At 54.3% G+C, this 25,807-nt stretch overlaps 7 protein-coding genes across 7 annotated transcripts; 4 read left to right on the top strand and 3 right to left on the bottom strand.

The window, feature by feature from the left end:
- Nucleotides 1–2,075: 2,075 nt before the first annotated feature.
- On the bottom strand, nt 2,076–3,283 carry BKA78DRAFT_318126 (uncharacterized protein). The gene is made up of 2 exons (XM_066888755.1): nt 3,239–3,283; nt 2,076–3,189 (listed from the first exon to the last, which is right to left on the bottom strand). The coding sequence occupies exon 2, from the start codon at nt 3,161–3,163 to the stop codon at nt 2,366–2,368; it is 798 nt and encodes a 265-aa protein (XP_066742372.1). The 5' UTR covers nt 3,164–3,189; nt 3,239–3,283; the 3' UTR covers nt 2,076–2,365.
- A 4,911-nt stretch (nt 3,284–8,194) lies between these two features.
- BKA78DRAFT_254008 (chaperonin 10-like protein) lies at nt 8,195–9,444 on the top strand (the record flags this gene model as incomplete). Its single annotated transcript, XM_066884863.1, has 3 exons — nt 8,195–8,411; nt 8,463–8,893; nt 8,941–9,444. 3 exons carry the CDS (start codon nt 8,195–8,197, stop codon nt 9,442–9,444), a joined length of 1,152 nt encoding a protein of 383 aa, XP_066742373.1.
- A 468-nt stretch (nt 9,445–9,912) lies between these two features.
- On the top strand, nt 9,913–11,761 carry BKA78DRAFT_284571 (ribonucleoside-diphosphate reductase small subunit). Its single transcript, XM_066885691.1, has 4 exons — nt 9,913–10,026; nt 10,094–10,348; nt 10,416–10,749; nt 10,801–11,761. Exons 1-4 carry the CDS (start codon nt 9,997–9,999, stop codon nt 11,409–11,411), a joined length of 1,230 nt encoding a protein of 409 aa, XP_066742374.1. The 5' UTR covers nt 9,913–9,996; the 3' UTR covers nt 11,412–11,761.
- Nucleotides 11,762–12,092: 331 nt separating this feature from the next.
- Nucleotides 12,093–15,195, top strand: BKA78DRAFT_296909 (WD40-repeat-containing domain protein; the record flags this gene model as incomplete). Its single annotated transcript, XM_066886679.1, has 5 exons — nt 12,093–12,228; nt 12,281–12,456; nt 12,489–12,646; nt 12,827–13,412; nt 13,462–15,195. 5 exons carry the CDS (start codon nt 12,093–12,095, stop codon nt 15,193–15,195), a joined length of 2,790 nt encoding a protein of 929 aa, XP_066742375.1.
- Nucleotides 15,196–20,229: 5,034 nt separating this feature from the next.
- BKA78DRAFT_354093 (heat shock factor binding protein 1-domain-containing protein) lies at nt 20,230–20,714 on the bottom strand (the record flags this gene model as incomplete). The annotated part of the gene is made up of 3 exons (XM_066891666.1): nt 20,230–20,324; nt 20,509–20,611; nt 20,676–20,714. The coding sequence occupies 3 exons, from the start codon at nt 20,712–20,714 to the stop codon at nt 20,230–20,232; spliced, it is 237 nt and encodes a 78-aa protein (XP_066742376.1).
- A 311-nt stretch (nt 20,715–21,025) lies between these two features.
- BKA78DRAFT_296910 (eukaryotic rRNA processing protein EBP2-domain-containing protein) lies at nt 21,026–22,330 on the top strand (the record flags this gene model as incomplete). The annotated part of the gene is made up of 3 exons (XM_066886680.1): nt 21,026–21,316; nt 21,372–21,978; nt 22,032–22,330. 3 exons carry the CDS (start codon nt 21,026–21,028, stop codon nt 22,328–22,330), a joined length of 1,197 nt encoding a protein of 398 aa, XP_066742377.1.
- Nucleotides 22,331–22,929: 599 nt separating this feature from the next.
- On the bottom strand, nt 22,930–25,061 carry BKA78DRAFT_332215 (xanthine/uracil permease family protein-like protein; the record flags this gene model as incomplete). The annotated part of the gene is made up of 5 exons (XM_066889962.1): nt 22,930–23,132; nt 23,190–24,052; nt 24,119–24,228; nt 24,281–24,913; nt 24,969–25,061. The coding sequence occupies 5 exons, from the start codon at nt 25,059–25,061 to the stop codon at nt 22,930–22,932; spliced, it is 1,902 nt and encodes a 633-aa protein (XP_066742378.1).
- Between the last annotated feature and the right edge of the window lie 746 nt (nt 25,062–25,807).

Here is a 25,807-nt window from a genome sequence, read left to right on the forward strand (position 1 = left end):
AGGCACTGCCTCTCCATTGTGCATCAGCAAAAGTAAACTTTTCTACAAATCGTCTCGCCATGACTGGATTTGAAAACCGTCACCCGGCAAAGGCCATTCCCGGTTCCGACTGTAAGTACCAGTACGGTGCTGTACTTCATCAAAGGCATAAGAACAGCATCAATCCAGCCATCGCCAACCACGTCGGTATGAGCGATCCTTCAATACGCCTCTACAGCAATATCAAGCCACGTGCGCAATCCGCATGAATTCCGTTCTTCATCCGAGGACCTTCAAGCCTCGTTCATTCCCACTGGCATCACTCCAACGACGCGAATGATGGACGGCCTCACGCGGCAGAAAGATTGGCGGCCAGACTCGGGAATAAGTGCATGTCTCAAAGGGCATGGCAGATCGCGGTGACGTGGCTGAAATCGTGGAGAGGAACAGGGGTAGCCGACGAGGGCGATGTAAGAGGGCTCAAAAGGGCACGAGAACCGCGCCGTCTGACGGCCAGACAGGGTGATGACGGCGGCCAGTGATGGTGAGGGCGGCACGGTTGGAGGGCCCAGACATGGGACCCACATAGAGTGGAGAGTAAGAGTGGATTTGCCGTCCCCGGACTATGATTTACATGCGCCGCAGGATTGTGTGGGACCACTGGAGGGGGAGGGGGTGGTTTTACTACCCCCTGACGCCCGCAACTGCAGGACCGTTTGTTTACATGTCCAAGTCCGCGCTGCATCTGCACGCCACAGACTTCGACATGGCATGGCATGGCATGCCACAGTCAGTCAGTCAGTCAGCCTGCCGGCAGGTTGAGTCCAAACCGCTGTGGCTCAAATCACTGCAATCTCCATAGTGAGATCCTTCTCATCTACTCCACTTACCAACACAGATCCTTCTCTTCTTTCTTATAGCAGAACCAATAGATTCCGCAAATCTTCGACTTTTAAAACAGCGAAGATGAGACCCACACACACTTCCATGCCATTGGTCAGTGAGCGCCACGACCTATTTGACCAAGCCTTGCAGAAGCCCGGCGGAATCATGTCATCTCATGGCACCCCAACCGCGCCTCCACGGATCAGTCTGGGCGCATGTTGCCTGGCTGCGGCCTGTCCCGAGAACTCATGGCTCGTCCACCATCCAACCATAGGCCACGCATCGAAAACCCCCATGACACCGCAATCGGACATGGCAACTTCCTACAATCAACCACCCAATCCCGTCTTTCTTCAACACTCATCCGACCATGAAGCAATCCTACCCGCTCCATCCCCGGGCCTGCTAGCCGGTAACCGACCACGCCAAGGCCATCCAGCCTCGCTTTGCCATGCTATACCACGCCATCTCAGATGTCGCTAGGCTGAGTGTAGCAGCCGTCCAGGCACGACGACCACAGGCCAGCTAGCCGAGAGACTGGTCCACCGTCCTAGCCCAATCACGTCCGACCGTTGGTCCCTCGCGGACCCTAGAAACGGGCAGTTCCCCCCATCTGGCTACTGGCCCGAGCCGTGTCCGCCTGGCTGTCTCTCGACGCTTGAATGCCCGCACGTCTCCACTGGTTGCCGCGGACTCTGGTCTGTCGGCCTGCGGGGCATGCCATCTTGCATCTCTGGGGTTCTTCGCTGCAAGCAAACGCACACGCCCCCAACCCCACGCCGATGTGATTCGCACGCAGGAACTGGCCGAGTCGATCTGGAAGGTTGTGACGAGGCGGGTTTAGTGCTCTATGGTGGATGGGTCGAGCCATCCAGGCCTCCGTCGTTGACCGAGGAGTCAGTCTGCCTCGCGATCCATTTCGAGAGTCGCCTGATGGATCGGTGTGGAGCGTGGGCTTTTGTGGGGTGACTGTAAAGCTTGAAGAGGCTGGGCAGGCGTCTATGGATCTTGTGGGGGTGGCATGTACGTAGATACATGCGAGTACTTCCAGAAGTAGACGGCAACAGCTGACACTAACAGAGCGTAGGCGCTGGCGACATCTGTAAACGTTCAGAACGTGGCTTGTGTTTCTGTCGAAGAAGTTGGCTACTCGTTATTAACTTGTTATTTTCGCCGCTGACAATTCCAGACTGACACTGTATGGGAGAAAAGGTGACGTCAGTTCAAAGGCTAGGGAAGCGTATATCATTACTTTCGTGAGTTATTGTCTGGTTGCAAGTCTCTCTGACCTCTTGATCCATCAATCATTTACAACTCCAAAGTTGTAGCCAATCCTCCTTGATCTTGGAAGAGCATCCTCAAGTTAGAGCGTTCCCAACGGTTTCCAAGCTCGCTACCAATGTGGTTGAGGAGTCCAAGTCGCAGATGCCTGTCCAGGCCATTTTGAAGCCCATGATGGACAAACTGCTGGACAGTGCTTCATTGTCGACATCAAACTAGATCAATCGAGGCCATGGATAGCACCATTGGCCCAATCAATCGTTGCGACATGTCGATTTTCGCCAGTCTCAGCGCTCATCATCATCTGCATCATGGTTGCGCCGCTCATTCCACCAGGACCCCTGCCAATGACGGCCTCCGCAAACATGCGCAACTGCATGGGCATCAGATGGTCGCCATAGTGCTCCATGATGTCGCTCTTCTCGATCGCACAGCCCAAGTATTCCCAGTTGTTGCGGCTCATGCCCGCCTTCTCGCAGTCCATCCTCCTTCCGTCGCACCACCAGTCGGGCAAGAGTCTGCGGTGGCGCCTTTCGATTTTCTTGATGAAGCGCTTGAAGGGGCGAATGCTGGTCGACACCTCGCCACTCATGATGCTGTCCATGTCGACATCGCCTTCCAAGTTGTAGTCATCTTCCGCACGCATGCGGTAGGCGTCGATGAGGAGCTTGTAGACGTCGCGTTGGGAGCGGCCGTGCAGCCATGTGCCAGTGCTGAGTTGTGTGAATGGGTCCGGAATATTGACATCGAGATTCTTGCTGGTACGCTTCGTGGGGTTGGTGGTATTGCTCGCCTGGTCTGCGTTGGAGGCCGAGCCATCAGCTGCCGCCGACGCGTTGTTGGCGCTGGCATTGGCGTTTGCGTTTGACGCGCAGACTTTTTTGTGCGTCTTCCAGTGTGCTTTCTGGCAGTCGCGGTTGCAATATCTTTCCGAGCGGCACCTGGAGCAACGCTGGAGGCTAGCGGGAGTCTTGCCGCAGCTGCCACAGGCTTCGGTGGTGGTGGTGGTGTCGGCCATGTTGTGAGCAGAGATTGATCACTCCACTGGTAGGGTCAGTTTTGCTCAGACAAGAGGCATTGGGGATGATAGTACCACGTTCGAAGAGCTGGAGGTCAATGAGATGTTGAGACACGGAATGCGGAGGAAGCAGAGACTTTTGTGTGCTACAGGGCCCAGTGTCGCGGGTCGCGCGCGGTCCACCTTGTCGCGCCCTCATGTGATGCACTTTGCCGAACTAGGTAAGCATTCGCAACTGCCTCCCAAAGCATTTCTTTCCGCGCTAAGAGCAGCACCAATCATAAATAAACTTTCAAGGACGAAAGTGGAAGCAATCCACATCCTTGAGCACCAAAGTCGTCTCAATACAAAGTGGAGTAAAGAACTACGTATAAAGGTTGTTGCTTGGAGAATAAATTTAGACACAAGCTCGTCCATGCCCGAAATATGGGACGGCAATGCAAGTTAGGTCGACTGGAAATTTTTGCGTAGCATGTAAGCGATCGTGAGATCAAAAAATATTCAGTCAAAGGAGAAGCAAGCAGAAAGGCAGATGTCCTCTCACATTGATGTCACATTGAGGATATAGAAAAACCACAAGAAGGGCCCAAAGACTCAGTGCGATGCAGAAGATACGAGTAGACTATTGACCAACTTGCACCTTCTGGTTCTAGCCGCAATCAACTTCTCCGCATCAGTCTCCAAATTTGACTGCAACGCAGCCACTGTATTCTCTATCTCAAATCTCCCTTCGCTTATGTCCGAGAGAAGAGGCAATTCTAATAATGACTTCTTCTATCCTCATGGTGCCTGAGAAAATAGGTTTGCCTCCTTCCCCGTTCATGATCCTTCCGAGCCCCTGAATCTAGCCATTCACCTCATGCATCGCTTGTGCTTTTTCCAAGTCCCTGTAGTGCGTAAAAAGTGATGCGGGGTACATTTGAATCAGGGCTGCATCATTGCGACAATTCCGGCCAACTGTCAGTATGCGAAAATTCATGGCACGCGTGCACTCTCTACTTGTACACTACTAAAATCTATCGTCATGTACAGTACGAATGTCTGGCTACTCTCCATATCTCCATTTGCAGGGAAATTTGCCTGTCGCTTCCTGGCCCAGCCCTCCCACGAGCTCACAATGATGACAAGGGACAAAATTTCCAGGAAATGAGAAACGAAGACAACTACCCACCAAGACATCCAGACAGAGTGACAAGGACTGTATTTTGTAGTAACGACGGTATCAGCTGCAGTAGAAGTAGCAGCAGAACGAGAAAAAAGGGGGTCAAACAACGCGGGCCCGGGGCCGACAAATCTGCCAAATTGGCACTCTCCTCGAGTTCACTCGATCTTGCTGTCTCCATAGGCTTTTCTAAACATGTGCATGTAGCAAATGGACTTCGGAGGGAGAAAACCATAGATGATGGGCCACTGACGCCGTTCGCCAGGATGACCCCAAGTCATCAAGCCGTCGATTTCGTCGCCGCCTCACTTTGGCCTCAGCATGCGCACGTTGCCCGTAGGACGTCGTCTCGTCTCTCCCTTGTTGTGGATAGTGACTTAGACGCTGCAGTGAGGATTATATGTCGCCGTCGATGAGCCGCCACCGATTTCGTTCTATCATCTCGCATCAGCGTGTATAATGTTTGGCCTGAACCCCACGCACCTGCACAAGTCTTTTTTGGGTACAACAATCCCAGTAGTCGACAGGTGCAGAAGTAAGAGGCGAATTAGAGGCGAAAAGTGCTCAGGGGTCGGTTGCCGGATCGCGAGGTCAGAGCCTCACGCCCCTATTGAGATGCTTGACCCCAATCAGGTGGAGCACGGTCATGATTTGTTTGGGGGGAAGAGTCTGAAGTTAAAAAGGTTGCAAATAAGGTCATGTGGTAGTGGCGGTGTTCTCAGGAAAGATGGGGCAGTTCTTCCGTCGTCTATCTACTCCTGGCAGGCAGGCGCGGTGTCCACTGCGCCTTCCCATCAACTCTCATCTTGCCACGCCACTCTCAATCGGTCGTCAACGCAACACCAGGCACCTCGCGCGATTTTCCAAATTGTCATACTCAGTCGGGTGTTTGAGGCGGTCAACATCGCAACAGCGCAGCGGCTGTCGATTGCGTTGCTGGGATTAAAGCGACGACGACGACAACGATGACGACAACGACGACGACGATCTCTGCGCACCAAGTCTTTGGCCATTGTTATTTCTATCTTGTTGACTACGCGGATCAACCTAGCCCTGGAAGTCAGTGACCTATTTGATCAGTGACGTGTAGCAGTGTCGCCGAAACGCGATTCGATCTTCAACAAGATCAACATCGCGAGAAGCAGAAAGGTTCACCAGCCGTCCATCTGATGTGAAAGCCAAACTGCCTACCACAAATGAGTCACAGACTCGCTCGTTACTGCCACTTACGCTGGGACGCTGGAATACCAAGGACTGACGAGGCAGGCAGGCAGGCAGACAGGCAGGTAGGCAGGTAGGCAGGTAGACAGGTAGACAGGTAGACAGGTAGACAGGCAGGCAGGCATGCTAGCTTGATGATGACGACGTGAAAACGACCTACCTGCTTTCCAGAGCATTGAAACGCAGGCGTCATCGTTGCCTAAAGACAGACCGAGCCTGCCATCCTCCTCCGACCTCCTGCACGATATAAACCACAAACGCCACACCCCTTCCAATGCCCCCTTCCCCGCGCGGCCTTAAGCTGGGATAACCCAAGCCCGCTGGCGTAGTGGGAAGGGGGCCGGTTGCAGTTTGCCAAAAAAAAACAAAAAAAAAAAAAAAAGAACGCGAGTTCGATTCTGGCCTGCACCACTGGACGTAGCTGTAATTATACTGTACTCTATAAATCCTTTGGGATTTTGATATACCCTGCGGTCTACGAGCCGCGGGTGAAGTTTTGCTCTTTGCTGCGGCCTTTTTTTCCCCCTCGTCCTCTTTTGAGCCGGTGGTTTGTTGTTGTTGTTGATGTGGTGGTGGTGTGTGCCTTTGTTGTTGAGCTCGCCGGTTCTGCGCAGTGGCAAGCTCGCGACCTTGCGCGACTGACTGCATCGTGACGAACGCAAGACTATGTAGAATGAAGCAAAAGCTGTTGGCGCAATCCCAACTCGAGCTCCCTTGCTAAAGTCGACAGGTCGTTTTCTCAATGCAAGCACACCACCCACTTACCTACCAACGAACCTAGCCACGGCCTCATCTTCCCACCTACTCTTTCCTTCGCTCTTTGTTTTCAACGTAAGAACCAGCAACCTCCATCACTCCCCTATTGCATTGCTCTCACCACCAACACGGCCAACGAATCATTCGAGCTCAACCAACCGCCCAGCACCACTTCCTCATGTGGGTAATTCCCCGGCAAGTCGAAAGAAGGCTGAACGATGTCCCGGAGCGGAGCGAAGGGCCACGGCGCGCCTTCTGAAGGCGGGCGAGGGACTACCCACTCCCACTTGCTGTCCAGTTGATCTAACACTTCGGGTAACCCACAGGATTAGCCAGCTCCTTCCCGTCTGACAGGAAGCGGCCGATCAATCTCCGAATTGCCGTTGCTCAGTCAAAACCTCTGCTGGCGTGGTTCATGATGTCTTGCTGGAGGGCGAAGGAAGAAGGACCCGGCCGAATTGTTAGATCAACTGTATACCCCAGAGTGACTGCCCAAGACGCGGATCACGAGAAGAGATGACGACGCTGCTTCACTTCCATGCCGTTGACTCTACTGTACAACGAGACGCCCATGTTGACTAATGAGCCACTGAAGGCAGAGCAACAAACCGCCAGAGCGCCTGCCAATCCTGGATTCGGTACGCCCGCTCTCGACATCGCCAACACAGGGCACATCCGCCTTCAAAAGACACGTCAACTCCAAGGCTTGTTACGCAAGAGAGCTTGCATGCTGCCTGCAGTACGTACCGCACTCACCAGACTTTAAAGCCAAAATCTCTCACATCACCCCCTCCACTCCACTCACCATGCCACCACCATAGCAGCCGCTCAAAGCAAGCTCAAGCTGCCGAACACTCGGACCGCGAACCCAACAGTGCCGGCTAGAGAGAGCAAGAAGAGGGGCACAGGCACAGGCAGCCGTTCCCGATGCCATAGGTAGCCTGTGGTGGTGTGGGTTTGGGAACGGCATTCCATTGCTTCCCCGGCCGTGGCCAGCCACAGCACAGCACAGCGCCCCGCCCCGCAGCTGCCGAACCGGAAGGGCGCCAAGGTTGTAGTAAGGTAGGGAGAGGGGAGGAGTGGATAGGAGAGCTCGTTACCTAGTACGGACACAGCTTTGGACGTAGGCATGTGCAGCAGCAGCCGCTGGTGGTGGCCGATCGATTACGTAGGTAGTATGTACACGCATTGCCTTGCCCATCAGACGCGTCCATGGGGTTGAGAGTACGTGAGGCATTGCGGGACGCGGTGAGAGAAAAGGAGAGGAAGAAAAGTCTTCAAATTCGACTCGGACTTGCTGGAAAGATGAGGCACCGCTGGCAGAAGCAGATATATCTGTGGGGTGGTGGTGCGGGCCAAGAATTCGGCACCAACATGGATGCTTGAGACTGATGCGGTGGCGCAACTCCATCGTCTTGTACCGACTGGTTGAGCGCGTGGCTTTTGATACGGAGATAGCTGGAATGTCCTCTGGACACAGCGCACAGCACGAGACGTCCAATTTCTCTGCCATTGCGCACGCCGCGTCCCCGCCGAATCGAAGTGTTCGGGAGCTAGGTTAGTAGGCGTGGCCCAGCGCATCGGAGCAAGCGAACTCCCGTTCCATGCAGCCGGATCCACGAAGCGAGCAGACTTCTATGCCACGGTCCCTCATTTCCAAGTTCGGATATGGGGTTGAGTCGACTGCTCCACAGCGGCCCCGCATGGAGTCAATGGCGGGGTTAGAGACGCGGGCGGGACGGATGGCGGGCAGGCATCTGCAGCTAGGGCCCACGATAAATTTTTATACTCCGTCGAGTCGTGCTGGAGCCTGCTCGAAGGATTGAGTTGGTCGTCGGAGTCAGACTTGTCTTTGTATCTGCTACAAGTCCTCGACAGCCCTTTCAATTCCAATGGCGGAAAAAATTTCAACACGAGCAATCGTCTGTCGGGAACCGCTCGGCGATGGCGGGGGATGGCGGATGGAGACGGTCCGGCTTCGAGATATCGAGGACGATGAGCTGCTGGTGAGGATTGTCGCGTCGGGCATCTGCCATACGGATGTGACTTTTGGGAGCCTGCCTGTGGGCACACCCTTTACTCACTATCCATCGATCAAGGGTCATGAGGGTAAGTACCGAGGAGTCGGGGTGATTCAACAATTGCTAATGCTTTGTCCAGGCTCGGGCTATGTCGAGCGTGTTGGTCCCAAGGTCACCGTCGCACAACCCGGCGACCCGGTCTTGCTCTCGTATGCTTTCTGTGAGAAGTGTGCAATCTGCGAGGCGGGGCACCCGGCGCACTGCGTCGACTCTACCCCCATCAATTTTCTTGGATACGACGCGTTTTATTCCGATGACAACACGACGGATACGCCAGATCTGAGAGGCGGTTTCTTTTCGCAGTCGAGTTTTGCCAATTGGACCATTGCAAAGCAGCATTCGGTGGTCAATGTCAAGGGGACGGTGAACGATGAGGACCTGAAGGTCTTGGCGCCACTGGGATGCGGCATACAAACTGGCAGTGCAAGCGTCGCAAATCTCTCACGGCCTGGGCCAAATGATTCTGTCCTGGTGCTGGGTCTCGGCGGTGTAGGGCTGAGCGCAATCATGGTATGAAGATTGTTTTTCTGATGCTGCACGTGGCTGAGAGACAACAGGGTGCAAAACTGCAGGGATGCACGACGATCATCGGCGTGGACCGAATCGATTCGCGTTTGCGCGTCGCCAGAGAGTTGGGCGCGACGCACACAATCAACACGTCAAATATGGGCGACCTCGACGAGCTAGTGAACCAAGTCCACGGACTGACTGGTGGATATGGAGCATCCGTAACCATTGAAGCAACCGGTGCTATGCCCCTGATTCGAAAGGGTCTTGCCCTGACGCGTTTTGCAGGCAAATATGTCCAGGTTGGCGTGGCTCCCTTTGGCGAAGAAATGAGCTTTGAAGTGTTTCCCAACATGACAAGTGGCAGACACATCATTGGGACTGTTGAGGGGGATGCGGTGGCTGTGGAGTTTGTACCAAAGATGGTCAAGTGGTTCAAGGAGGGCAGGTTCCCAGTGGACAAGCTCGTTCGGTTTTATAAGGCGGAGGAGTGGCAAACAGCGGTCCATGACATGGAGCAGGGCGACACGGTCAAGGCGGTGATATTGTGGTAGGAACGAATTCTTCATCTGGTTCCAGTTAGCCCTGGGTCAAGGATGTGGTGAGCTTGTGATGCATAGACGCCAGGCTGGGAGACGCGTTGAGACGCGTCAGGGAGCCAAAGACTGGGGCTGGAAGGGGCGGAATTAGGGACGGCGTCAACAATTCATCGGACTTTGTGACGAAAGGGGTAGGCCGGCAGGTGAGCGCGACGCTTCTCGTAAGGATCCGTCAGCTTTTCTCCGTGGTCGGCCAGTTGATGCCTGGCAGGAGCGGCATCGCGCCCACGTTTTGCTGCGGAACGCGGTGGTCAAGGCGGGCGGCTGGGTGCATCCGTGGCACTTGAGGTGGAGAGGGCGCGTTGTGAGTGGAGAGAAGAGTGTTTTGCTCCCCGGCGCGTCTTCGATGACGCTAGCGCGTCGCCAAGCGAGAATCTTGCCATAAAGCCCGCCCGCGCTTCCTCTTTAACCACCCGCACCTCTCATCCACATCCTCATTCAACACCCATTCTTCTCTCTCTGCGCTGGTCTAGAGCATTGCACCCTCTTGCACGCAGAACATTCGCCATGTCCGCCCAACAGACCCCCTCCAAGAAGGTATGCCGATTCGCATTCTCAGCTCCAACACGCGTCCATCACGTCCAATACTCATGGTAATATGCAGGCTGCCGCCGCCGTTGAAGCTCTCAGCATGAACGACTCGATTCCCAAGCAGCCCGACTTTGCTTCTCCAGACTACGACGACTCGGTCGCCCGTCCCATCGTCGGCATCCCCGACCTCCCTGACCAGGCCGAGGAAGAAGACAATGAGGAGGGCCACCCCAGTGTGGCGGCCACAATCAAGAAGGAGGAGGCCCACGAGCCTCTGCTCCAGGAGAACCCGCACCGCTTTGTGCTGTTCCCCATCAAGTACCATGAGGTTCGTGTGTTTGACGCGTCGACGCGTAAAGTGGCACGCGACTGTCGGTGCTAACAAATCGCCACAGATCTGGCAGATGTACAAGAAGGCCGAGGCCTCGTTCTGGACCGCTGAGGAGATTGATCTATCCAAGGACCTTCACGACTGGAACAAGCGTCTTAACGATGACGAGCGTTTCTTCATCTCTCACGTCCTTGCCTTCTTCGCCGCATCGGACGGCATTGTCAATGAGAACTTGGTTGAGCGCTTCAGCTCCGAGGTGCAGATTCCCGAGGCTCGCTGCTTCTACGGCTTCCAGATTATGATGGAGAACATTCACTCCGAGACTTACTCGCTCTTGATCGACACGTACATTAGCGAGCCCAAGCAACGCAGCTACCTCTTCAACGCCATTGACAACAGTACGTGGTCACATGCATCCGTCTTGTAGTCAACATACTGACGCGTCCTAGTTCCCTGCATCAAGAAGAAGGCCGACTGGGCCCTCCGCTGGATCTGTGACAAGAACTCGACCTTTGCATCCCGTCTGATTGCTTTTGCTGCTGTCGAGGGTATCTTCTTCAGCGGTTCCTTCGCGTCCATCTTCTGGCTCAAGAAGCGTGGCCTGATGCCTGGCCTTACCTTCTCCAACGAGCTCATCTCCCGTGACGAGGGCATGCACACCGACTTTGCCTGTCTGCTCTTCTCTCACATCAAGTCCAAGCCTTCGCCCGAGACTGTGGAGAAGATCATCACCGAGGCCGTCGAGATGGAGCAAGAGTTCCTTACCGACGCTCTTCCCGTCGCCCTGCTCGGCATGAACGCTACCCTCATGTGCCAGTACATCGAGTTTGTTGCCGACCGCCTGCTGGTGGCTCTTGGCAACAAGAAGTTCTACAACTCGACAAACCCCTTCGACTTCATGGAGAACATTTCCCTCAACGGCAAGACCAACTTCTTCGAGAAGCGTGTTGGTGACTACCAAAAGGCCGGTGTCATGGAGAAGAGCAACAAGAAGCCTGAGACGGCAAACGGCACTCCTGCCACCATCTCTGGCGACTTTGCCTTTGACGAGGACTTTTAGATGCGTTCGAAGTGCTCGCACGCACATGATGATTACCTCGTTTTGTACAGTACACCTACTCTCCACTTGGATTGTGGCGTTTTTCTTCATGGGGGCAGGCGCAGCAGACTGGGGCTAGTTCAGTCCCACGGTGCGCGCGGAGCATTTGATGTATTTGACGGGACACGGCGTTTACGGATGGATTATGGATGTGGGGGCACGGGCATGAATCATTGGAGTAACAGATTCGGACGATGAGGCTACACGTAGATACCAATTGAGTTTACATCAAGATACCACGTGCCCATGGTTCGGATAGGAGTGGATTGCAGCCTAGCGTCCAAGTGGATGATGGTGAGGTGTTCGGATCCTTCATGATGCCAAGCGACGACGTCACCCGCGGCAACCGGACTTTTGAGGACCACGATCGTCGTTCTCCGCAAGGCAACCTGGAATTAGCTTTCATTTAACACAAGACAGGAACCACCTCGACCCCAATTCAACCACCCTTGCCGCCAACTTGCTGCGACCTCTCTATAATGCCAATTCTCTACAACCTCTCCACCTGTTCGCATCACGACCGTCTGCTCTCGCCGCCCTGAAACGCCGCCGCATTGTCCGTTTGCTCGCGCACCATGATCCTGGGGTCCCGACGCTGCCCCTCATCGCATCTCCCGAGACCACACAGGCCACGCCTTCACCATGACCAACGCACTGCCCAAGATCCGTGTTACGGATACGCATAGTCGCGAGTACGCCCCCTTGAGCGCCGCGCCCGCCGAGTCGCCGCTCGAGAATGGCTACGACGAAGACAGTCGCATCACACCGGCAAGCTCGAGTACGAAACAGAGCTCAATTTTGGTACAGAGCTTCCACTGACTGTCCACCAGCCCGGTCACTGTCCAGCGGCAACATGTCTCAATCAAACACGTCCAAAGACCCTACTCCCGCAGGGGCCCAGTCGTCAAAAGAGCAGGCGCAGGCAGACAAGGACGAGGGGATCGCCATGGTCGAATCGCAGGCACCCATAGATCCTTTGTCGCAGGCACGTCGCCTCACTGCCCAGGTTCTGCGCTCCAGCTAATCTGCTACTTGCAGCAAATATTCAAACGTACCAACACCCAGACCGACGTTCTACAAAAGTTTCGTTCCGCAAACGAAGATGCGATCAACGCGTCTGCCGACAACTCGGCAAGCCCCAAAACCTCACGAGAAGCGAACAAGAGCGATGTTGTATCCTTGGCTCCATCCAAAAAGTAAGGGCACAATGATCACCCGGGTTTTTATTTATAGCCAGTCCTTGTTCAGGTGGATCCACATTTAAGGCAGAGAAGGAATTCGGGGCTTTGATTGTCCCCAATCACACTAGTCATGCAAACGTAAGCCGTACTGGCGATCTGGTACCGACGCTGACGACTCCCTATTTGTCCGAGCAGGAAAGGAGTGTCATTTCTGAGTCGCTTCATCGGCAATAAGAAGAAAGACGCCGCCTTCCAAATCGCCGACGATGACGCTTCTAGCGTATTCCGACCCGAAGGCATGGACGCTGAACTCTTTTCGCAACCCATCGACAACTTTGGCTACAGCCCGCGACACCCGCAGCCTCCACGGTACATCAAGATTCGCGCAAAGTTCAAGAAGGAAAAGGAGTTTGACCGCGTGTTCCTGGCACAAGAGCTGCGAACGCAGTCGCTGGCACAAGATGGACAACGCCCTACCACGAGCGGCGGTCAGGGCGCGAGTCCAACCGCTCCAAGGCAAGCAACGGACAATCCAGTGTGGGCCTTGGAATTCAGCAAGGATGGGAAATATCTCGCTGCAGGCGGCCAAGACAAGGTCGTGCGGGTTTGGGCGGTGATTGCGAACCCGGAAGAGCGCGTGGCGCATGAACAGGCAGAAGAGGTTGGCGGTGGATCAATAGACGGATCAGGGCTTCACCTCAACGCGCCTGTCTTCCAAAAGAAAACTTTCAGGGAGTACAAGAGTCACGAATCAACAATTTTGGACTTGAGCTGGAGCAAGGTTGGTGATGGCATACCCTTGCAAATTCACGAGACGCTGACATGTTTAGAACAACTTCCTCCTCTCATCGTCCATGGACAAGACGGTTCGTCTCTGGCATATAAGCCGGCAAGACTGTCTATGCACTTTCAAGCATGCGGATTTTGTCCCCTCAATCCAGTTTCACCCCAAAGACGACCGGTTCTTCCTCGCAGGCTCCCTCGATACGAAACTCAGATTATGGAGTATACCGGACAAGAGCGTGGCGTTTTGGAATCAATTGCCTGAGATGATAACAGCAGTATCATTCACCCCTGATGGCAAAACAGCAGTCGCCGGTACTCTCAATGGACTGTGTCTGTTTTATGACACGGACGGATTGAAATATCAGACACAAATACACGTCAAGTCAAATCGCGGAAAGAACTCAAAAGGCAGCAAAATCACTGGCATTCAAATCGTTCAACCGTCACCAGGGACAACAGCGGGGGATGCCAAGCTGCTAGTCTCGAGCAATGACTCCAGAATCCGCCTCTACAGCTTCCGAGACAAAGGACTTGAGATCAAATTCCGTGGACAAGAGAACAACTACAGCCAAATACGAGCCTCGTTCAGTGATGACGCCAAGTACGTGATATGTGGAAGTGAGGACCACAAAGCCTACATCTGGTCAACTGGGCCCACCGAAGGCGACAACAGGAACCAGCGGCCTGTGGAGATGTTTGAGGCGCACAACTCAATCGCAACATGCGCCATTATGGCTCCGACAAAGACGCGCCAATTACTCAGCGGCTCCGAAGATCCCGTATACGACCTTTGCAACCCCCCACCCGTGACTCTGGTCAGCCGAACCGAATCCGTATCCTCGAGACCGAACTCCGAGAATGGCAGTGTCCAAGGCACGCCCAAAGCTAGCAGCTTCAAAAAGGCCCAGGAGACTCCAGCGTACATTGCGCGATCCGCACATGCCGACGGCCAAATCATCGTCACGGCGGACTATACAGGATGCATCAAAGTGTTCCGGCAAGACTGCGCCTTCACCAAGCGCAAGAACGCCCACGACAATTGGGACGCAGGCTCCGTCTTCTCTCGCAAAACGGTCGGCTCGGGCAAGAGCATGGGCTTCAGCATCGGCGTACGGCGGAGCAACTCGACCAAAACGCAATCGAGCAACCGCAACAGGCGAGATTCGACTGCCACCACAGATGCGCAACCCACGTCCGATCGCATACTTTCGTGGCGCCAGAACATAGCCGGAAGCGGTGCCAGCAGCATCAGAAACGGCAAGGCTGGCGGCGGCCGCAGCGTCTCGCCCAACAGATTCAGCATTGCCTCAGCGCGCTCGTCGCATGCGCGGATTGACAACGGCACGCCTCCACCGCTGCCGCCGCCGCAGCACCACGTCAACGACGCTGCCGACGCTGTCAAGAAGCCCTCGGAAGCCACGCTGCGCCCGCAGACGTCGGGCGGCGCGCTGGGATCGCAGCAACAGTCGCCGGCGTCGTCGCAAGCAAGCAGCCAACCGCCACCGGTGCCATCCCTCCCTTCTCGCTCGCAGCGCTCGGCGACGAATCCGCAGGGAGGAGCCGTGAATGGTGCTGGCGCTGGGAACAGCCACCACGCGGAGAACAAAAATCCAATGTGGATCCACGGCGACAAGTCGTACGCGTACTACAATGCGGAGTATTGGAAGTCGCAGGCCAAACGGCCGCCGATGCCCAAGAATCCCAGCGAGAGCTTTGTCAGTCGGTTGAGCAGTGAGGCGGATAGTAGTAGTGTTGAGGGGTCGGTCAAGGGTAGGTGAGGGAGGGGCAGGTAGGGGATGATGGCGGAGAGGAGATGCAGGGGCTGCTGGTGCTGGACATTGGCTTGCGCGGGGAGTGAGGTGGTGGATGAGACTCGACGAATGGCGACGGTGTCGTCGTTATGACTGCGTCGGAGTGGATAGCAGTGGATGATGGGCCCGTTGGTGACCGACCGAGGTCGCGGGCTTTGATGGGATTCTCGTCGTCCGACAGGCAGGCAAGGCAAGGCAGTTGTCTCGTTTGGATCGCCGCGTGACGGTGGGACAATTGGATGGCTCCAAAGTCCTTTTGGCCCTCGGACACCGCTAGCTAGGAATCTTGGCTGGGACACTGACGGCCGACATACGTAGATAGACCCAAAAAACCAAACTTGCCTATCTATTTGTGTAGTAGGCAGGCAGTAAATCTGAATATATTGTAGCATACTTACATTCACCCTACCGAGCGAGCGAGCGTCTCATGGGCTGCTGTGGGAGAGCGGGATTACAGTACCATACTGTATTGTATGCATGACCGAGAGTGACGAGAAGGGACGCCCCATATATCATCACAACTGGAGAGCCATCAGAATGATCCGACAACAACAACCAACCATCCTGTCGTCGACCTCTCAACCCTCTCTCGTCATCGCTCCCCCAAAACTCCAAGTCCAACAAAGTCGTCAAGAGCCCCAGCATTCCACCCACCCACCCACCCACCCACTCTTCCCTCGCTCGCTGCGGAACCCGAATGTCCTCTCGCCGACGACTGCGGCGACGCCTGCATCGGTGGCATGCAAGCCACCATCTCTCTCCGCGTCCTCCTCCTCCTGATGAGTCTTGAGAGACGACGCAAGGCTAGCCTGCTGCCTACCAACCTACCTAGTAATGCGGCAAGGGCAGGTAGTTGGCAGGAGCGAGCAGTGAAGAAAGCGAGCGAGCAGGTAGGGAGGGAGGCAGGGAGGGACGCGGTGGCCGGCTCAAATTTCAAATTTATGCGGGATGGGCGACGTTGTCATTTCTAAAGACTTTGTACATAGACCGGGGGCTGACGAGGGAGGTATTGTACAATGCGTGTTGGTAGTTGAGTAAGGTGGGGGGAGAGGCAGGTGTTGTATTTTACGTATAGTGTTTGTGGATGGGTAGAGAAAGGAAGAGTGAGGAGAGTACTTTGTTCTTTGTCTGTGGCGTGTGTTGCTCTCCTAACACGACATTCTTCCTCCCCCTTTTCTCCTCGTGATTGATTGGCCAAGTCAGAGCAGTGAGAGGGGAAAGGTAGGCAAAGAAGTAGCAGGAGGAGGTGAGAAGATGGGTAGCAGGTAGTCAGGTATGGCAAATCTACCAGAAGAAGAGGGTGGCAAGTTTGTGCGGAATCTTCGTGATGAAGGCTCAAGCAGATATCCCTCTTCCTACGCCTCAGAGTGGAGATTGATAGTTGAGCCTTCTTTCCCCAATGTGGCACGAAGGCTTTCAAGTGGTAGGGGGCGAAATGTCGAGGTAGACGTACAGTCCATGCAACCATCTTCATAGTGAGTGGAGCGGGCGCACAAAGAGGAGGCAATGCGGAACTGACACATTAATGAAAGATCTCGAGCGCGTCCTCAGCGTTCAAATCAACAAAAAAGGTGAGTGTGGTGCAGCTCCGCCTCGCGCCTTTTCGCAACACCACGCCTCGACATCGTGAGATTAGTTAGTGATGTGGCTAATTCCTGCTCAAGAAATGAGCGGGAAGACCAAGTCCATTATTTCACAGATCGATTGGAGCCAAATCGGGGGCTCTTAGGAGAGCTACAGAAGTGTGTTGAAGAGGTAGAAATAATGACGAATTCCCCTTTCCTGTGCAACAAGTTTGCCAGTCCCACAACACATCTGAAAGTGCCTCGTCGGACGTTCAGCGTCAGGAAGAGCGTGACGTCCTGAGGCTGTAAAGTGTGAAAGAGTACGAGCAGGGAGAATGAGATGGACGATTTGACAAACGCGCGTGTGGTGCGAAGAACGAAAATGAAAGCGAAAAGTGTTTTTCGCATCAATTCGCGGACGAAGACCATTTTCTCCTGTCTCCCCACACCGAGCATGCGAACCCACAAGATCACAATCCCAAGCGATCTCTCCTTCGAATCAGACGTAGCAAGAGTGGAGGCTTAAACAACACACCAAAACCATCGACACCTGAGGCAATCTTACACCCTACTTACCAAACCCAAATAAGTCGCCCACGAGGCGGTCCACTCCGCGGAGCAGGATCCCGCAAAGCGCGAAACGAACCGTACCGACCCGAGCGCGCGATTGCGCATTTCCCTCCCGCTGCTAGCTGGCTCGTGATGGGCAGGCAGGCTATACGAGAAACTCGTATAACTCAAGTTACTTAAGCATATGTTGGCACGCCGTATGCCTGTTCGTTTGAAGAGAGGGTGGTGGTGGTGGTGATGAGGGGATTGTGTGATGATGTAGTGGTGGATACAGTAGATGCCTGGATGTGCCTGACTCTTTTGTGAGTTAGAGTAGCATTCGTGTTTGGATTCAGGCTGTTTACGTCGCAACAATTGTGATTGTTTTGTGATGGTGGTGGAGGATGTGGTGGAGGGGAAGGGGGGGGAGATGTTGGCACTCACACTGCCCCTGACTAGTCCGTTGTGGTGTTAGGTGGTGGATGGGTTGTGGAGTGAACCCACCTATCCATGTTGCCCTACCCTGCTTGGCTTGAGTAGTTAGGGAGAAAGGAGAGGGAAGGTGACTCGAGGAGAGGGAAGGTGACTCGAGCAACCCTAACCGCAACACAAACCTGAGCCCTGTTGTTGGAGGCTAGAGTATTACGTGCATCGGAAGCGAGGGTTGGCAGCCACCCGGCCGTAGAGTATGGATTTAGGACCGGACGCTCTGTGCTTTAGCTCCGTTGTGTGATCTTCCCCCGGTGTATTTGATGTTTTGGTGGGCTTAAGGCAGATGGTGAGTAGGGGTCTATTTCTTTTGATAGATGTGCCTGGCTCGCGGAGATTGTTGGTCGCTTCTCGTATCATCCTCGCATCCTGACGATTGTAGAGAGTGCTCAGAAATAGAGATAGACGGGAAAGATAGTCGCTGAGAAACTGCATACAGCCGTCCATCGACGACTGCTCCAATGTGCTCGCGCAAACCCGTAACCTTGCTCTCTTCGATACTCTCAGATTCAGATCTCTTCTCCTCATCGCCTGCCGATTGCATGTGTTGGACGCTCCAACATGTCTGCTCGCTGTACTACTACTGTAAGCGGATAGCAGCGTAGAGAGAAGGGAGAGGCGATGTTCAATCGTTTGCTCCGCAGCTTCACCATCGTTTCTGCCTTGTCCCTGACCTAACCAGTCTTGACCGGACGGATTTTCTGATCCTAGGGTACTATGCGGTTGTGTCCTGGATTTACCCTATCTGACTTGGCGGACTTGACTACACGGTACCCTTGATGGAGAACACCCATCTTTGACCACGTTTCTTCAGTTGCTACACGTGGATCTGGCGGGGATGCGGCTGGCTGTGGTAGGTAAGAGCGAGCTGCCGTAACCCTGTTGTCTTGCGGTGCCAGCATCCAACTGTCAGGACTTGTTGCTGCTCCAGAAAGCGAAGGGAATATGCAGTAGTTTTGCAATGCGAGGGAGAGTGTCTGATTATGGAATTCTTGGTCAGTTGCTCGCGGTAACACCACCCTCTTCGCACGCTTTTCCAAACTCGCAGCAACCAAATCGTTCGATTTAGTGTTCGAAACATGTTTAGTCACGGCTCATGCCTGGGGCTGCGGCGTCAAGTCGCCGACAGCCAGACACAGAACAGGCACAGGGAAGCGAGCCAGGGATGCGGGTAAAAAGCGCGTCCCGCTGCATCCTGGTGTTTGCTGCGGGGATTCAGTTCGGGATTCGGGCTGGGATTTACTGGTACCGCGTGCTGGGTGGCTGGGTACTCTTGATGGATGATGGATGATGGACACTGGAGAGGTGGCTGGTGGCTGGTGGCTGGTGGTGGGCGAACGGAGACGCCAGAAAAAGCGCATCTCAAAAGATGAAATGCGCGATTGCGGTTGGCCGGTGTAAGTTTCAAACAATGCTGCAAAGGATGACGTGCTGCCCGTCGCGATGGTTCAGCGTAACGGGCGCTCGGTTCGCTGTTCCTGCATATTCAAGTTCAAGTCTCACACTACTTGAGCTTCTTCAGTGAAGTAGAGGGCGAGCAAAGATGGGCCAACACATGTCTGGAATGGTGTGGTTCTCGGTGTAGTGCTTGCGCTGAGCCAACTAACCTAGTTTGTCGCGGACCCCAAACCTAAATGGTACCCCAGTACTTCAAATCCAGCCTCTTCGCTGCAATGCATGGGCAAGGAGGCCCAGTCGGCCATCATATTAACGTTGCGCAAATCAATATAGGCTGTTGGGCCGGTCCTTGCTGATGTTTGCTTATCTATGCTTATGCTATCGTTGTTGATGGAAAGGTGGACGACCATAAGCAACTGAATGTCTTGGTTGTTTTGCGGATGTGACAAGGCTGGGTGACCGCCTGGTGAGTAAGTAGCGTTGCTCGTGACGCCAAGTGTGATCCAACTTGACTTACAGTTGCCAAGCTGCCCATCAGGGCGACGAGGCAACGGAGGCAGCCAACCGCGCTTCTGCGTTCTCTGAGCATCTAGACGGAGCAAGTCACCGATCGAAAGCGGACTAGAGTTGGATGAGAACCGGATGTAGATGCTTGGTAAAGTCAAAACGCCATGGCGCCATTAACGGCACCACGACTCCGCTTCCCCATAACGGTGCCGTGTTGATTTATCGAGATGTCCGAAAAGTCACATCATTCCCTGTGCATTCTTCTTATCCTGCTGAATCGGCGAATCGGAATAGCAGTGAATGAATTGAGGAACAGTGCGAACCAGGTGGCCTTGAAGTGACGATCTGCGTTTTGCGCCTGACGGACGACCGAGTCAAGGTATGCGGTCTAGAACGGACAAAGGAGGACCAGGTGAGAGGCTCGAGAGGACGGGAAGCGGGAGGGGCCGATCATTACGGAACGAGGTGCGGAGGCATGGGACGGACGGAGTAGCTAGGAGCCGTTGTCGCTCTCGCTTTTGCCATCTGAAGGGCCCCCGCCTTGAATAGTTGATTCCAATGCATCGAGTCGGCGCGACATGTCGTCCACTACAGCGGGCGAAGAAAGGGTTGCGGTTAGCTGGAGCGTTTGTAATTGGGAGCTAAGGGGAGTGATATTCTGCCTGATCCACAAGAGAACTCGTAGAGCCGGATGTTGAATGTTTCTCTGTGCTTGCGACTAGGCGGACTCGATCCAGACGGAAGAACAACGTGGAAAAGGCAGGGCACTTACTCTTTTCGAGCAGCTCCTTGGAGATTCCCTGGAACTTGGTGGACAGCTGGTTTAGCAGCTCATCGACAACAGCCGTAAGCTCTGCAGAGCCGCTCTCAGAGCCCTGAGATGGTGTCCATTAGCATCCAAGCGTAGCGGGACTTGACGGGAGATGCGGCGCATAGTACCGAGCTGCTTGGGGTCGTCGTTTCAACGCGGTCCGACATGTTCGAATCGTGGAGCTTTATTGTATGTGGTAGTCAAACTTCGAAGGGCAGGTCAAGTAGCAGAAAACGAGAGAATCGTCCGAATCGAGATCAGAGAATTGTTGTAGGAAACAAAAAGGTGAAGGTGAGTTGGACTCGGGGGTTGATGTGCCCCCGCCGTGCACGGCCCTACCGAAGGCGGTGAGCGGCAGCCAAGAACCGTTGATCGCGTTCTCCAAAAATTTCAGAATCGCAAACTCAACTTTCACCAACATCCAACTTCGCCTTGCGCTCCACCCACTCTCCCCGGCTCGCCTTCTCAATTGGCCAAGATGGTCAAGCCAAGTGGTAGCAAACTTCTGAACGCTCTCCAAAAAGAAAAGGGCTTCGATTACAAGCAGGAAAAGCAAAAGCGCATGCGCAAGGAAGCCGAGAAGAAGAAGCGCAGCAAGAAGCAGCCCGAAGAGGACGCCGAAGAAGACGACAGCGAGGAAGATGAATCTGGCGGTGTTGGCGTAAACGGTACTGCGCAAGATGATGCTTCGAAAGCAAAGGGCGCAGCAGAGGAGGAGGCACAATCCGAGTCTGACGAGGAAAGCGACGAGGAAGAGGACGCATCAAAGGTTGTACTCCAATCTCACAGTGCCTGTAATATTTGGTTGTCTGACTGCTTACTAGGTTGACCTCTCGAGGCTGGAAAACAGCGACTCGGATTCTAGCGGCGACGAGCTCGAGGAAAACGACGATGAAGACGAGGATGACGAAGAAGAGGACGTGCCTTTGTCCGATCTCGAGTCCGTAGCCTCGGATGAAAAAGGCGACATCATTCCTCACCAAAAACTTACCATCAACAACACCACAGCGCTGATGGCCGCCGTCAAGCGAATCGAGATGAAGACCTCCAAGCTTCCCTTTTCCGAACACCAGTCCATTACAAGCGCCGAGCCCGTGGAGGTCGAAGATACCAACGATGATCTGAACAGGGAACTGGCTTTTTACAAGCAGGCGCTCGCCGCAGCCAAGGAGGGCCGCCGCCTCTTGAAGAAGGAGGGTGTGCCATTCTCGCGCCCCAACGACTACTTTGCGGAGATGGTCAAGAGTGACGAGCACATGGGCAAAATCAAGCAAAAGCTTGTTGATGAGGCGGCGAGCAAGCAAGCGGCGGCGGAGGCTCGCAAGCAGCGCGACCTCAAGAAGTTTGGCAAGGCGGTTCAAGTTGCAAAGCAGCAGGAACGTGACAAGGCCAAGCGTGAGACGCTGGAAAAGATCAATCTGCTAAAGAGAAGTAAGGATACGGATTTGTCTTGGAAGTCGCATTACTGATCATCCACAAAACAGAACGCCAAGGTGCCGACCTCGAAAACGAAAAGGAAGACGACATGTTCGACGTTGCACTCGAGGACGCTGCCGAAACCGCTCGGAAAGACAAGGCAGACCGCCGTGCCTCGGGTGCGCCAAACACCAAAAGGGCAAAGAAGGATGCCAAATTCGGCTTCGGAGGCAAGAAACGCTTCGCCAAAAGCAACGACGCCCAGAGCAGCGCTGACACGAGAGGGTACTCGGTGAAAAAGATGAAGGGACAGGGAGGTGCTGCCAAGAAGAGGCCTGGAAAGGCCAGACGACACGCCGGAAAATAAACACACCACGCTACACTCGGAAGCATAGGCGCTTGAGCAAATCGGTCGAGTAAGGGAAAAGCATTCGGAAGGCGTTGTCGGCGTTCTTTTTGGGCATTGGCACTGGGATAACAGATTCGGCTCGGTAGGTGATGTCAATCTGATGGCTGTAAACAACTAGCTCCTTTAGGCAGTGCTCTATATTCAGTGCACTAGCACAGGTAGGGCCACCTACCTCTACAACCAAAAATATCGCAGCAGTCACGCACACCTCCTTTGTTCGAGGACCTGAATTGGAGCTGTTCAATTCATGAATCAACTACTTGCGTGTAGTTGCTTTCATTCCAAATATTGCGCCAAGGTAAACTCCTCATTGTCGCTGCATCATGAAGGGTGTTCTTCACAGAATGAAGAAAAAAAAGTCTTCTCAGCCCCGGCCTCGCTGTGCTTTCAAAATCCGGGACTCCCACGCTGGTGACCGCGAGTGTTTGGAGAGAGCTTCCAAGCTTGCGGCGGCCTCTAAACTTCCAGCTAATTACAACTATTCACAAATATTAGAATCCAAGGTTGGAGACGCCCGTCAAGGGCGCTTCGGAAGATCTCGTTGCCGCATGATGGCTTTACGACGAATCCCGCGGGGGCACACGGAATTGACGCAGGTCAAAGTCTTCCCGCTCTGACTGTGTTCTGTCTCCCGGATTTTGCGGCGGAGAGGGGCTTCTGCGTTCGACTTTGACATGACTGTTCCCGCTCGCGCCCAGGCTGGCAGCGAGCTTCGCAGCGACGTTACTGGATTCGGCGGAGCTGTCTTGGGTCGACCGATCTGATCCCTGATGAGTACTTCCGCTGAAGCGAACGTCTCCCAAGGGGATTTCAGCACCTTTGGCTGCGAATTCTTCCAACGTCTCACGGCTGGAAACCTCGCGCACTTTGACATCAGGATGACGGGACTTGCCACCCATACGATCTGCAATGTTGCGTCCCAAGGAAACGAACCACAGAGGCTTGTCTCCCGCATTGTACTTGCCGAAGCTCCAGTACTCCCGACGCTCTTCGTCCACTGGTCTAATGTGCCCACAAGAAATGAGCCGGATGAGGTACAGCGGAACGTTGATGGCAACGTATATCAGCATGCCCGCAATGACTCCGTAGGCGGTCGAGTACGACATGGGAATGAAGATGATGGTTACAAACGCAGGTACGGCATCACCGATGTAATTCCAGTTGACGGCCGTAACCTGACGTACCATCATGGCCCCAACCAGAATGACGGTTGAACCCGTCGCCCATGGCGGTATTGAGGCGAACACCGGAGCGAAAAACAGGGTGATGAAGAAACAGATACCAGCCGTGACGGCAGTGATGCCTGTCCGACCTCCTTCGGCGATTCCAGCGCCCGACTCGATATACGCAGTGACTGGTGATACGCCAAGGAGGGAACCGAATGCGATGCTGACCGCGTCAGTGCAGTAGGCGAGAGTTGAGCGCGGGAAATCCCCTGTCGAAGCATCCACAACACCGGAAAATCGGGCCATGCTGTACAAGGTTGCAGTACAATCTATGATGTCGACGTAGAGAAAGGTGAAGAGCGCCAACACGAAATGTCCGGGAGCGGCGCTGACATCCCACTCAAGCGCATTGAGAGTCGTGCGAAGGGGGTGGAAGGTTGCCACTTGTTTGAAGAAGTCGAACCTGACATTGCCATCCGGAGTGTGGGGAAAGTATGTGAATGACGTCGATCGCCTGGAGTTGCCAAGGTGTCAGATTTCAGCTTGGACCCACGTTTATCACGACGACAGAAACACTTACGGCCAGGAAATTGCAGACACTACGAGAATACCAATGATCATGGCAGACTTGATCTTGTATGCCATGAGCACAGCAGTCAAGACACCACCGCAAAAGATGGCAATCCAGAGCTAGACCTGGTCAGACTGCAATGCCTGAATCATGAACTCAAAGTGGCCTTACCGAGGGATTTTGCATTTTGTGACTCTGGCACTCGCCGAGAGCATTGCGGTACTGCTGTGGGCAACCACCCAAATCCAATGGTGTCGACGTCGCTCCAGTTATTGCTCCGATGCCCGCATTATACGACAACCCAATTTCAGCCAGGAAGAGACCGATACCACACGCAGCAGCGACCTTTAACGACGTCGGTAGTAGTCTTACGAGCCATTGACGCATTCCAAGGAGAGAGAGCAAGACGAATATGAAACCTTCCGTAAAAACCGCCGTGAGGGCGAGACCGTACGAGACCGAACCGGTGCCATGGTAGCCGACGACTTGATACGCAAAATACGCATTCAAGCCCATTCCAGGGGCCAATGCGACAGGGAGGTTGGTGATCAAACCAAAGAAGAAGGATCCAAAGGCGGAGACAGCAGTCGTTGCGGTGATCAAGTCGCGATTCAGAATCAACAAGCAATCTTGGTACTCGGTATTATTCGCACAGGTCCTGTCTTTGGGGTCGTTGCATTTGCACGCTCCTCCAGAGTCTGTCAAGATGGCTGCGTTGACGGAAATGACATAGGACATTGTGAAAAAGGTGGTCAAGCCGGCCCGAACCTCAGTCAAGAACCGTGTACTCTTGATTTCCTTCTTCTGTATACGGGTCAGCAATCATGGGCCGAATGTCCCTGACGTCGATTCAACTTACGTGCCCGGATCCGTCCAGTCGGAAGAAGCGACCAAACTTCGAGTCCGCTATACTCTTGTCCAGCTTCGCACATTGTTGCCTGATTGACTCCATGGCATTGAGGCATGCAAGAGTTGCGAGTGCAGTGTCATGGAGAGAACAACAACAGACAGCGCATGACAGGACAGCCACGGGTGACTAAGAACTGGACCAAACACCTCCTATTTCGTCCCCAATACCTAGCGCAAGCAGAGAGGGCTGGGCTACCAGGAGCGGGAAGTAACGGTTAGACCGATCTACGTGAGCGCAAGGGAATCGACAATTCGAAGACCAAGAGGGGCCGGCAACAACGGGAAGCTATCCTGGCACATATCAGGGGCCGAGAGGAGAGGTGCGAGATCAGAGAGCGAACCAGCTATCTAGCCGGGCCGACGTGGTTGAACCCTGTGGACTTGGGCTTTTTGGCAAGGACGGCGTCCGGAACGCTTCAAGCACGACAGTGGCGTCGGCGGTTATCACAACCTCAGCTCTGGGGCGGACGAGTTTATACTCTTGTGGCCGTCTGGCTTCCCAAAGCATCTCGATCACTGGCGAACGGCACCAGGCGCAGTACGAATATTAGGCTTGCGAACCGTCAAGGCAAACACCGATATCATGATGCAGAATGATATGCGCGTACCTGGCAGCAGCGTCGACTCCAATACAGCGATGCATCGCGGAAAGTACAAATAGCACAGTGGTATCGCACCAGCAGACGGATGAGAGCGGGCGTGTGAAACGGCCGCGGAGAGTTTGCAGGCCGCACTCATGGGACAGTCCTAGCCTTGTCAGGCTCCCACGGCAGCAAACCCCATGGCACC

The sequence above is a fragment of the Phyllosticta capitalensis genome, assembly GCF_038381095.1.
Source record: "Phyllosticta capitalensis strain CBS 128856 chromosome Unknown BKA78scaffold_7, whole genome shotgun sequence".
NCBI lineage: Eukaryota > Fungi > Ascomycota > Dothideomycetes > Botryosphaeriales > Phyllostictaceae > Phyllosticta > Phyllosticta capitalensis.